At 43.2% G+C, this 13,034-nt stretch overlaps 1 protein-coding gene across 2 annotated transcripts in view; it reads right to left on the bottom strand.

Moving 5' to 3' along the window:
- KLHL4 (kelch like family member 4) overlaps positions 1-7,061 on the bottom strand; it is a 163,308-nt gene extending 156,247 nt beyond the window's left edge. Inside the window, exons 1-2 of one of the 2 annotated variants that reach the window (XM_043974797.1) lie at positions 6,827-7,061; positions 6,017-6,447 (exon numbers count right to left, since the gene is read on the bottom strand). In XM_043974797.1, coding sequence (XP_043830732.1) covers positions 6,017-6,447 — 431 coding nt within the window. In that variant the 5' untranslated portion in view covers positions 6,827-7,061. Of the gene's footprint in view, positions 1-6,016; positions 6,647-6,826 lie in introns of those variants that run through there. The other variant, XM_043974798.1, reaches the window with a different exon arrangement.
- Positions 7,062-13,034: the final 5,973 nt, after the last annotated feature.

Below are 13,034 nucleotides of genomic sequence, written 5' to 3'. Positions count from 1 at the left end.
CAAAGTCTGTGACACCTTCTCCTACTAGTATATTTAGAATCCCAGAGAAAGGGGGACACAAGGTTAGAGAGAACATGTGATAAAGGGATAACTCAGTGCTCCTGGAAATTATTTTGCTAGAGCCCTCAAAATGTTCCTCTTAGGTATAAGAAGATATGAAGTATAACTTTGCTTCTGGGAACTTTGTGTAACCTTGAATTTGCCTTTACTCATCGCATCCAGCCTGTTCTTGGCTTCTAGTAAAGCTATTGCCACAATCTGCTTCTTTCCCAGGGATGATGCTAGGCAACAATAGGAAAATGGGAAGTCTAAAATCTTTCAACCCCTTCAAAGCTCACAAGTTCTTCCTCTGATCAGGATGAGGGTGAGGAGGCTGAGGGGATTTCCTCAGTCTATGGAAGAAATTGCTTCTTTTTTTATTTTGCAGGGCCATGAGGGTTGTGACTTGCCCAGGGTCACCCAGCTAGTGTCAAGTGTCTGAGGTTGGATTTGAACTCAGGTCCTCCTGAATCCAGGGCCGGTGCTTTATCCACTGCACCACCTAGCTGCCCCAAAGAAATTGCTTCTTAAGGTTTTGCTGGAACTCCCTTTTTTCTCTGATTTCAAACTAGCTTAATGGTGTCATACTGGTTCCAGAGGGCATGACCAAGTCCCTCAACCAATCTGAATAGACTAATTGTCACATCTGTATTCATGCCAAGTGATCAATTGAGATGTGTCCACACCTGATAATTATATATATATATATATATATATATACATATATATATATATATATAAAATTACTTACTTAGGCTTTATTTGTCCTTTGTTTTCAATAGGACCATGACATCAGGTGATGTCCTGACTTGCAGTGAATTGGATTTAAGTGAGGCATGGTGGGATTCTTAGGCAGGAAGGAAACAGAAAAGGAGAATTCAGAGAATATGTGGTAGCTTTTGGTCAACCACTCACCCTGGTTATTTGGGAAGCATTGTGTTCTCTGATGGTTTTACAAATAATGTGATGGTTGGGATTTTTTTTCCTAGAGTAGAAATAGCTCTAACAAATTCTCTTAGGTTGATTAGTTTATTTTATGCATAATCAACCCTGAGTGAAATGAATATCTTATTGTGGATATGTTAGTTATCTTTTCAAATTTAAATAGTCCTTTCAATTTACCCCATTCTAACAGTGGGGTGGTCTTCAATTTTATAAAGACCTAGAAATGGAAATATAAAATAGTATGGCCTTGGAGAGAAGGTCAGGGTGTAAGGGATATTCTGGATTTCCAAATGTGAGAGTGATAAATTCTATTCTCTCCCCTGTTGAGGCAATTCTTCCCTCTTTTCCCATATTCTCTCCTCAATGCAGGTGTCTGCCAAACTCCATAAGAGAACGATGACCCTGCCTCTGAGAGTTCACTACAGAGTTTTTAAAGGCCTGTGACTGCCATGATTTTTGCCAACAGGTATTGCAGTTATCATCATAGAAGTAGCAGGCACAAAGCAATGATGGAATGCTTTCCTCGAGGTGCCTTAGGTCCTTTCTTGGCCCTCTAGCTAAAATAACACATGGGCCAAGCTACGGGGCCTGTGTGTGGGACAGCAGGAGTTATTCTCTATGTTTTTCTTAAAACTCCCTCACCTCCACCCTCCCAAGAAATGTTTGCTGATGACGACACTTTTGTGGCTTATTTCCTTTGTGGGAATAAGAAAACAATCTCGTTATGGGCAATAAGATTACAAATATTTTTCGCTGTGTGTAATAAAGCACATCCCTCACCCCTATGTATAAATACTTCCCCAGAAGATTCCACACTGTAGAAAGTCTTGTGCTGGGATTGAGAGAAGCAAGTGACACATGATTTTGAAGTTGGCAGTCTTATAGTTCACCTCCCTGGCCCAGGATCCAATGTACTATAATTGTAACCCCAGGGAGATTCCTCCTGAGTAGTTGACCCCCTTTAGCTCTATCACTAGTCACAATCCTCTTCTACAAACAGTTAACTCCGAATGCTCCCCTATAGCTCATTAATTAATCAGTCAACAGATTAATTAGTCAAGAGGCCAGGGTATATTTCTGAATTAGCTGGTTCACCTTGGTGATTAACCAATGACTTATAGGGGAAGATTCCGGACTAATTGCACATAGAAGAGAATATTTGGCAGAGTTGAGATCTACCTCCTTGGTTAATTCCTGGAAGGTAGTGAACAGCAGCACTAACCCCCCATTTGCTTTGGACTCCTTTTCATTGTTGTGGGGGTGGTGCTCAGAACACCAGAGCAGCAGTATTTTTCCTGGCCCAGCCTTTAAGAGTGCAAGGGTTCTTGGGTAAAGTGGGGACCATGGTTCATGTTTAACGTGGTAACACTGGTTCAGATAATGATGGATACAGATGACCCATCAAGCCTACACTTTTTGTGTAGCTAGCTTAACAGCTCTCTAACCCAAGTGGCTTGGGTCCACAGGACCAGACCACATCAATACTGTTCCCTACTGATAAGTAGCTCCATGGCCCTGATTCAATTGCTTACCAGGGAGGGCTTTTTGCAGTGTAGATAATCCACACATACAACAAAGAGGTGATTTGGGATTCTTGTAGGCCACCATATTTTTCATAACATTCTGGCATCTACTTGTGACCCTATCAACCTGGTCATGCATGTGCACTCACACACATAATAACATAGATCTATATGGTGTGTTAAGGTTTACAAATATACCAGGAATGATAAATCCATAGCTGTCTATTGATTGTTATGTGAGAAACAGGATGTTATTGAAATATTTGTCCTGACCCACAGAACATCATAGGTCAGTTTTGGAAAGGGGAGGCCACTGAGCAGGGGAGTAATTTGGCATTGGTGATTCAGTAGGTCAGAGAGAAGCAAAAGAACTAGAACTTGGAGACCAAGACAACTGGAATAGGGGTGAGTCCCTGATGTCAAGCATATGTGGACATATACCATAGATGTGAAAAATCAGCACATGACTTCCAAAACACAAAAGATCCAGACGTGTTAAGTACACAGGAACAGAAAGAAGTTTTATTTTAGATTTTTTGGTACCGCCACGATTATTTAAGTGCCTGGTCATACCTATAGATTTCACTTTAATGTGATTTTGCCTCAATTTTTCTTTAGGTCTGTTTCTGTGATGTTCTTCTAATACAGCGTGCTGATAATCATTTGTACCCAGTTCTCTACCTCTATCTCTTCCATATAGTATTGGGGGAAAGTCTTTGTGGTACATGAGACTCCCTTATCTAAGGGAATGTGAGGAAGTGTGGTATGAGTAGTGCTGAGCATGGTATTGGGAAGATCTGGGTTCAAATCTTGCCTCAGATACTTATCAATTGTATGACCTTGTATCAGTCGCTAACCCTCTCTCTCCCTTTGCTTCCTCATCTGTAAAATGAGAGAAGTGGATTAAAGGACTTCTAATGTCCCTTTCATCTGTGACTCACTCATCCTACAAGGTCCTCAATTTACCTCTCCCTGTCATCTCAGAAGCCCTTGCCATCAAGGCCTGGATTGCTACAGTTTCCTGTATTTATTTCCTTTTTCAAAGACAGCATTGTTGACTTCCTTCCCAAAGTTAACAACATATGACTCTACATAAGGAATTCTTAACCTTTTTTGTGGTGTGGGTCTTGTTAACATACTGATGAAGCCTATGGACCCCTTCTAGAAGCAACCTAGGCAGTGCAATGGATGCAACCCTGGATTTGGAGTCAAGAAAACCTGAGATCAAATCTGGTCTTGGAAATTAGCTGTGCCACCCTGGGAAAGTCACTTAACCTCTGCCTGGCTTTATTTCCTCAGCTGCAAAATGGGGATGATAAGAATAGCACCTATCTCACAGGCTTGTTGTGTGAATCAAATGTGACTGTATTTGTAAAGCACTTAGTTCAGTGCTGGGCACACAGTTGTCACTTAATAAATGCATCTTCATAAAATAAAATGCACATGATTACAAAGGAAACCATTATATTGAAATACAGTTATTCAAAAAAAACCCGTGGATTTTTTCAAAGCTCATGGATGTCAGGTTAAGAAGTCCAGCATGTATACTCTTTCCTTTTCAGAACATGAACCACACAGCAAAGAATCAGAAAACATACATTTAAAACTCCTCTGCACACAGGGAGGTTGGCACAATACCCAGCAGTCTCTTCCAGCACCAAACCAAGTGCTTCCAAATCAATTCAAGAATCTTCAGAGAATTTTGTCAGGAGGTGACAGTAGGTAAAGCTTAATTTTCCATACATTTGAGACAGATGTGTGCACTTATTTGAAAAGAAACATCTCCTTACCAACTTCAGGATTCAGTAGGAGATTTTTTAAATGGTTGTTGGGGGTGTCATTTGGAAATCGCATTATGTGCAACCACTGTCCTATTTCTTTGCTATCTTCCTTAGCTACACAAAAGCAAACAAGCAGATCTAGCAGTTATTGTCCATGTCCTGTAGGATAGGGACTGGATCTGTGATTTCAATGAGTTAAGAAACTCGAAGATTAAAACAAATTCCCTCTGTCAATATAGGTCAGCACCTTCTCTGAAACTTCAAGGCTTAGATTAGTTGCCAAGAGTACTGAGAGGTAAAATTACTTGCCCAGGGTCACATAGCTAGTATGTGGCCCACCTGGGACTTGAACCTGGGTCTTTGTAGCTATAGAAGGCCAGCACTGTCTGCCTGATTGTGATTACCTCTAGACACCTTTTACTGGTATCAAACATTTTTGAACATCTATATGTAAATACTTCATTCACAGATTAGAATCATCTCCCAGAAGTCTTTATTTAGTATGTTGCTCAAGGAAGATTTTTCGTTACCATTTCCCCATTAAGCTCAGAGCTGATTTTTCATGGAGCCCAGCCTTTATGTAGCTTTCTCTATGGAGAATCTGTGGTGCATGGAGATACCACAGACACTGTCAGAGGGTCTAAATTTGTTGGGGGGTAGGTTAAGGAGCTCAAGACAGCCCTTTCTCTCTTAGCTTATACAGTGATGCATATAGCTCCCCCCTCCCCATACTCAATTTCATAAACAGAACATTACTTACAATATCGTGCTAGAGCTGTTACATAATTAGGAGATGTCATGAAAAATCATTTCTTTGTCTAGAGCACTTTTAGATTTCTTTTATCAAAAATCTTTAGACTGACCTTAAGATGTATCAGAAGAAAAAAAGATACAAACACATCTCACATTTTAAAAAGAAAAAAGAAAGAGGGTTGACTCATGTTTCATAGTTGGAGCTGCCAGGCTATAATTTTCTTCCACATTAACAAAATCGGAGTGCGTGAAAGGGGGAAGCTGAAGTCGAGACAAGCAGCCGTTTTTTTAAAGGTAAGCAGTCCCACTGGCCTCCCCATGCCCCTCATTTTGCTGTGAAGTTCAGAAACAGCTGCCCTGCCCTGCTTCGTGCTCTCAGAAGGCACCGCTGTAAGGAACAGCTCATCGCCTGCTTTTCTCAAGATCGCAAAGTAGCTCTGCATCTAATACACCTGGAAACGAAACAGTCTTTGAGAAGCTATGCAAAACTTCCCTTTTCAGGTGGGAGGCGCACAGACTTAATCAGAGGCAGGAGAAAAATGAGCCAATAAAGAGCTTTAGAGTAGGAAATCTTTTGTCAAAGTTGCTCTAACTTACAAAGTCAGAACATCTGTCCCAGGCATCCCAACAGACACTGGAACGTTAAAGCGGAAGGTTTGTTTGCAGAGAACGAACGAATGAACAAACGAACGAACGAACGGCGGATTCTTAAAAGTGAAATCTCTGCAACATTCTATATGTATGGGGGAGACGGGGGCAACTCCCGAAAGATCCAAAGCATTTTGTATTCATCACAAGCCAAGCAGATCTTTCCCAAGTTCTGGCTACTTTTTTTTTTCGGGGGGGGGGGGATGGGAGGCCCTGATTGGCTCTGCGCAGGTTCAGAGACTCCCCCACCAAATGCTAGTGTTGGGGAGTTAGGCCACCTAGCTTTTGTCTTGGGGAGGGGGGGGGGGTGACGCCGCTAACTCCTACCTTTCCGAAGAGTCATCTGTGGTTTCTTCGGTGATCATCTGCAAATCCGGGATGTTTGCCTCTGACCCTTCTTTGACCAGATTCTCCTCCGGGCTTGCTTTCGGAATGTCCTCATTGGCTCGGAAATGTTCGATTAGGTTCTGCTGATGCCACGTTTGAATGGCTCTCTGATGGGCAGGGGTTGGTCCTGGCACGGGGGCCAGGATGTTCTGGTGGCCAGGACTGTTGGCGCTGCTTTTCTTCAGCCCGGTGCCCCTGTCCCGCGAGTGGCTCTTCAGCCGGCTCTGGCCCGAGGTCCCTCTGTGCTCATATCCTTCCTGCTGCAGGCAGCCTCCGGGCCCGGGGGCGCCTGGCGAAGGGTGACTGAACCACCTCCAACGGAGCCGCAGGATCTGCTTCACGTCAAACTCTTTCTTGCCCGACACTGACATCTTTGCAGGGGGTGGAGAGGGAGGGAGGGAGGGAGGGAGGGAGGGAGGTAGACAGACCAAAGCAGACGCTCCCTCCCGGAGAGGAAATGGAGCCTTTGTTATCTCTCTTTTCTCTGCCTCTTCTGAACAACCTACGAAAGCCCAAGTGCCTGGAGCAAGCGCCTTCCTTTCCCTCCTTTCCTCCCTCCCTCCCTCTCTCCTCTCCCTCCCTCTCCCTCCCTCCCACCTCCCTCTACCCCCCCAGCCCGCCTCTGGTGCTCAGCAGCATCCACTTGGAGCTGAGTCCAGGCTGCTGCTGCTGCTGCTGCTGCTGCTGCTGCTGCTGCTGCTGCTAAGTGTGTAGGTGGGAACCCATACTGACAGGATGATGAGGTCAGACCTTAAACAAGTAAATCGGCTTAGCACAGGAAAGCAGCCACCACGACACACTCCCGCTGTTAGTTTTGCACACTCGCAGCTCTCCAGGCCGTCCCACCTTGCAAACACACACCAGAGCGTTGTCTCACATGATCCTAGGAGCGCAGAAGCCGGGCAACTTGAGATACGCGGGAGCCCGTGAGAACGGGCTGGCCAAGCTAGCTGGCTAAACCCAGAGTCCCCCACCGGAACCTGCGACCCATTAACGGGCAAGATTTATGAATGAAAAGAGAATATTATATAATCTTCTTCGCCAGAGGACAAGCCAGTAGGAGATGTGCCTTGGTGTATTTATATTTCAACTCCCTCTTCCACCCCAAGAGAATTGTCAAGGTTTTTCACATACTTCCCTTTGCTGACGTGAATTAATCTTTTAAGGGCATCTTGGATAAAAGAAGAGTTTGAGAAAAGGAAGAAAGTATTGGAACTCCAGGGTGTGATAAAGGGGTTGCCTAATGGGCCATGGTGCTTGATGTTTCCTATGAAAGTGTATCCATAAGGCAAGAGGGTGATTGTAGAGAAACTGATAACTTCTGAAGTCCTTCCTCAGTGACCTGAGAAGGAAGAAAGCTCCACTGTGACCTGGCTTTGCCTCTATAGGAAAACCTTAATATTGCTCTCACTATCACAGGCAAGGTGAAAGGATGTTTTTTCCTTTTTCTTTTCTTTCATCCTTACAAGAGGATGCAACATGACACATGATCAAAGGCTCATCTGTTTTAAAGCTAGAAGGGACATTAGAGGTTACCCAATGCAGTCCCTCACTTTATAGAAAAGGAAACAGAAGTTCAGAGAGACTAAGTGATTTCCCCAAAGTCACGCAGGTAGTAAGTGGCACAAACCAGATTCTTTTTCTTTTCTTTCTTTCTTTCTTTCTTTCTTTCTTTCTTTCTTTCTTTCTTTCTTTCTTTCTTTCTTTCTTTCTTTCTTTCTTTCTTTCTTTCTTTCTTTCTTTCTTTCTTTCTTTCTTTCTTTCTTTCTTTCTTTCTTTCTTTCTTTCTTTCTACAAACTATATTCAAACTCAGGGCTTCTGACTCCAAATTCCCATGTTTTGAGTTTACTCTAAATTGCTTTTTATTGGGGGGGGGGAGGGCGGCGGGGCTGAGCTTCCGATTTCACAGGGATAGAGAATTCCTGGTATAGAACTTCCTCCACCAATACATATGGACAGTTTTTCAGCAACTTATAGTCTTAGTTGCCTTCAGGCTCTGACAGGTTATTTTCAGATGACGCACAGCCCAGAGGGAGAGCTAACACCTTGAATAACAGAGTCTGGGACCAGAAAGATCATTCCAGGCTATCCTCTTGGGCTGAATCTAAGAAGATTAAATTAAATGGTGATAAATATAAAGTTTTGTGCCCAAGTTCAAAAAGTTGACTTCATAAGGATAAGATGGTGCAAGTATGGTTGGACAACAGTCAGTCTGAAAAAGGAGCTGGGTGTGTTAGGGGGCTGCAATCTCAATGTTACTGAACAGCCAGAATAAGATTCTGGCCTGGGTTAAGAAAAGGCACAGCTTCTGGGATTGAGTTGGTGAGAGTCTTGCTGGACTCTGCCCTGGTCAGACCAGGTCTGGCCATCACATTTTAGGAGGGTTGTTGATAAGCTAGTGTGTCAAGAGGAGCAAAAACACAATGAGAAGGACATCGGGTTCGTGTCATATAAAAATGAATTGAAGGAAGTGGGCCTATGTAGCCTGGTGAAGAGAAGACTCAGGGGACAATGATAGCCGTCTTCACTAATTTCAATGCCTGTCACACGGAAGGGCAGAACTAAGAGCAAAAGGTTTAAGTTGAGGCTTGAAGTCGGAGGAAACCTTCCTGACAATTAGAGCCATCAGCAGACCTCCCTGGAGGGCTAAGGCTGGGGAAGCACTTGTCACCTCTATTATAGTAGGGCTTCTTCTTCAGGCACGGTTTAGACTGGATGGCTGTTGATGGCTCTTCCAATTCTGGAATTTGGTGGCTTGCCCATGGCCACATAACTAGTAGGTGTGACAGGCAGGACTTGAGCTTAGATTTGCCTGATCCAAAGGCCATCCCTTGACACCACACTGACCCTCACTCAACTTCACATTATTCTGTAATAACTGAGTACAACGTTCTTTGAGATTTGAATTCAGTTCATTGCTGTGTTGAAGGCTAACGTTTCTGTTACAAATTTACATTAGTAGTAGATTTGCCAAGGTCATTTTGAAGTTCATTCTGACAACTTTAGCTTGTTCCTTGTTGAGGCAGTGTGAGGGGCACGGCCTGAACCATCTGTTCTGACCCACCCCATGCATATCAGTGAGCAGTTGTAACAGTCCAGGGTTATAGCCCCCAAACCTGGACCTGCTAGTCCCCTAGAACTCCTCAGGGGTAGAAGCTCTGTTTTCCACTTTGTTTGAAACCCCACCAAGCTGGCATTCAGGCAGTAGTACTGGTCAGTGGTATAAGTCATTCAGGCTCTATGAACCTGGAGGAGATCCTCAATGGCCCAATTACAACAATGCCTTTGCTTATGTGTCTGGGGGGAAGAGTTTGGGGGTTAACTTAAATCTGAGGGAGAAGGGAACCTGAGAAATGTAAAATGGACATCAAAGCTCTTTGGGTTCATTACAATGGGGATTTTCTTTGGAAATGAATACATTCCACGTTTTTGGAACTTGGAAATGCAATAAAACTCCTCTCAGCAAACATTTAGCACACGCCTATTATGTGCAAGGGACTGGGGGATATGCAGACAAAAATAAAATGTAAATTGTAAAATGACTAAATGAGAAATCATATCAAGAAATTCATTTCAACAATTGTGTTACTCGAACATCTGCTGTGTGCATTGGAATCAGGGATACCAGCATGAGCAAGATATCCATTCTTGGCTCTCAAGGAACTTAAAATTTGTAGGGGGTGCTAATGATGAAAATGATGACTGACAGTGGTGGTGCTCATGGGTGTGGTTTTGGTCCACATCTATGATTTCACTTACATACTTTTTTTAATAGACCAGTGATTTCATTGGCAGAAGGAGCTCCTGGTAAGCAATCTCCGTTTGTCAGTGTAGAATGGCACTTGCTCTACTACTTACTGTCTAAAAGCAATCAAATGATCCTGTTCTCACCAAAGTTCCTAACAATCTCTTCATTGCCAGATCCCATGGCCTTTTATCAGTCTGAGTCCTTCTTGAGCCCTCTGTAGCCTTTGCCACTATCGACTGCCCTTTCTTCCCCCCCCCCCTCCTCTCAGCTTTTGTGACACGATTCTCTCCTATCTTTCCTCCCACCTGCCTGAAAGCCTGTTTGGGGACTCCTTGGCTAGGTCATCCTTCATCATTTGTACGTGTGTTCCAAGACTCTTTCCTGTACCTTTTTCTCTTTCTCTACTCATTCTTTCTTGGAGCCTCATCAGCTCACTCACATGCCCAGATGGGGCTGTGATCTCACTGATTCAGAAGTTCCTTCTGACAGTGCAGATTACAGCCTGTCCTCTTTGACTCTTGTCCTTGTCTTTCCATAAATTTGACACAGAACTTATTCCCACCCACCTTGCATCTCTATTGCCCTCTGTGTGACATATATTTATAATTCTCAAGAAAGAATTGTATTCCACATCCCACTGTTGTATATCAACACTGATAAAATTTTGGTATTAAAAAATGGACCTAGATGGTTGATGGTACTCTCCAGGACACCTTACCTCCTGCCTCCTTTCCAGGCTCCTGGAAACCTGGGACCACATCATTCCAGTCAGTATTTAAAGCTGCTGACCTTACCATTCAACTGAAATTGCTCTCTTTAAAGTTGTTACTGATCTCTTAATTGTCAAAATTATCAACAGTTTTTCCTTTCCACATCTGTTGGTATTTTCTCGGTGCTCATCCTTCTTGATCTCTCTGTAGCTTCTGGACACTACTGACCATCTTCTCTTAGATAGTCTCTTATCTTTGGGTTTTTGTAATACTGCTCTTTCTCCATTCTCCTACCTGGCTACAACTTCTTAGTTTCCTTTGTTAGATCTTCATCAATGTAATGTTCACTAACTGTGGGTATAGCACAAGGCTCTGTGTTGGACCCTCTTCTCTTTTCTTTTATCTATTTTCTATACATTAGATTCTGAAGGTCCCTGACAAGATAAGGTACTGAACACTGAGGTCCTTTCTCAAGCTGAACTGCCAAGCATTCAAACTCTAATGCAGAGAGCATAACTCCGAAGGACTGGCCACGATGTTTGCATGCCAAACATACATTTGCCTAAAAGACTATTTTATGGAGAACTCACACAAGGTAAGCACTCACATGGAGGTCAGAAGAAGCAATACAAGAACACTCTTAAGGGCCCTCTAAAGAACTTTGGAATCGTTTGTGAGACATGGGAAACGCTGGCAAGGATTCCTCAGCATGTCATGCCTGCATCAAAGGTGCTGTGCTCTATGAACAAAGAAGAATTACAGTAGCTGAAAAGAAAATGTGAGCTGCACAAATTTAGAGCCATCTCCACTCCAAATGTTCCCACGAACTATTTGTGTCTGATCTGTGGTAGAGCTTTCCAAGCTCATATTGGTGTGATCAACCCCAGTCAGATACACTCTACCTTGATCCTGACAGTGATATCATCTTGGTCCTCTTTGAGCAGGAAGGACAACAACCCCTCTACTTTGGCACTTAGTGATCTCATCAGCTCCCATGGATTCACTTATCATCCCACAATGTATATATCCAGCCCCAGTCATGCTTCTGAGCTATAGTTCCGTGTCATTAAGTGCCTATTGTACATTTCAAACTGGATGTCACTTAAGCATTTTGAAGTCAACAGGTCTAAAGCAGAATTCATTCTGCCAGAGCTAGCCCTCTTCCAAACTCCACCATCCTTCCAGTCACCCATGTTCACAACCTCAAGGTCATTCTCGCCTCACCCCACAGAGACAAACCTTTCCCGGTCCCGTCAGCTGCTAATACGTTCCTCTCGAATCAATCCACCAATCAATTAGGGAGCATTTGTTAAGTGCTTATTATGTGCCAGGCACATAGCACTGGAAAAACAAAGACAATCAAAAGCAGGATCCGCCCTTAGGAAACTTAGAGTCCAGTAAGGGAGACAACATGGAAACAAATAGGATCCTACAAGACACCTGCTGAGTAGATAGAAGGGAACCTTAGAGAGGAAAAATGGAGTTGTTGAGAAAGCCATGAAAGGCCTACAGAAGTTGGCATTTGAACTGAGTCTTGAAGGAAGCCAGAGATTCTAAAAGGTGGAAGGAAAGTATTCAGGCATGGAGATAGCAGATGGAGTGTCACATGTGAAGGACAGTGAGCAGGCCAATAGAGCTAGATTGTAGAGTGAGGGGAAGGGAGGAAAGTGTAAGACCGGAGAGGTAGGTCAGAAGGGATCACATTGGGAAGAGCTTTAAATACCAAAGCAAGGGGGCTTTATATTTCATCTTGGAGGCAATAGGGAGCCCCTGGAGTTTATTGAATAAGGGGTGTCTTTTGTATATACCTACTGTATATGCATATATTCTGTCACTACCTATAGAATGTTAATTCCTTGTGGGAAGGAACTGTTTTGCTTCTCTCTTTATTTCAAATACTTGGCACAGTACCTGACACATAATAGGTATTTAATAAATGTTCACTGATTGATGGATTAATAAAGCCATACGGCCTCTCTCTATAGTGCCTTACGATTCATAATTATAATACATTCAGCATAATACAATACACATTTATTAAGCAACCCCTATGTGTGATGGAGGGTGACAAGAATACAAAGGTAAAGAAGACACAGGGACTTCTTTCAGATAATTTGTAGGATTAGAGAATCTCAGATTTGAAAGGGACCTCAGAGGCCCTCCTGTCCAAGCAAGACATGAACTGGAATCCCTTCTTTTACACAGCCGACAAATGATCATCTAACCTTTGCTTGAAGTCATCCATTCCCAGGGCAACCCACTACCTCTCAAGGCAGCCATGATACCTTCAGAGAGGTCTGATTGTTCAGGAGTTTACCCTTGTGGCTTGTCTAAAATTCCTTATTTAAAGCTTCTCCTCACTGCTTCTGGATTTGTGCTCTGGAGCCAAACAGAACAAGTTTAAGCCTACCTTCATATAAAACTCCTCAAATACTTAAATGTATTTGAAGACTACTTAAATAAATTTTATTCTTCTGTAGGATTCAAGTGCTCACCATT

Source organism: Dromiciops gliroides, chromosome X, assembly GCF_019393635.1.
Source record: "Dromiciops gliroides isolate mDroGli1 chromosome X, mDroGli1.pri, whole genome shotgun sequence".
Classification (NCBI taxonomy): domain Eukaryota; kingdom Metazoa; phylum Chordata; class Mammalia; order Microbiotheria; family Microbiotheriidae; genus Dromiciops; species Dromiciops gliroides.
This window is presented reverse-complemented; position numbering and strand designations above follow the sequence as displayed.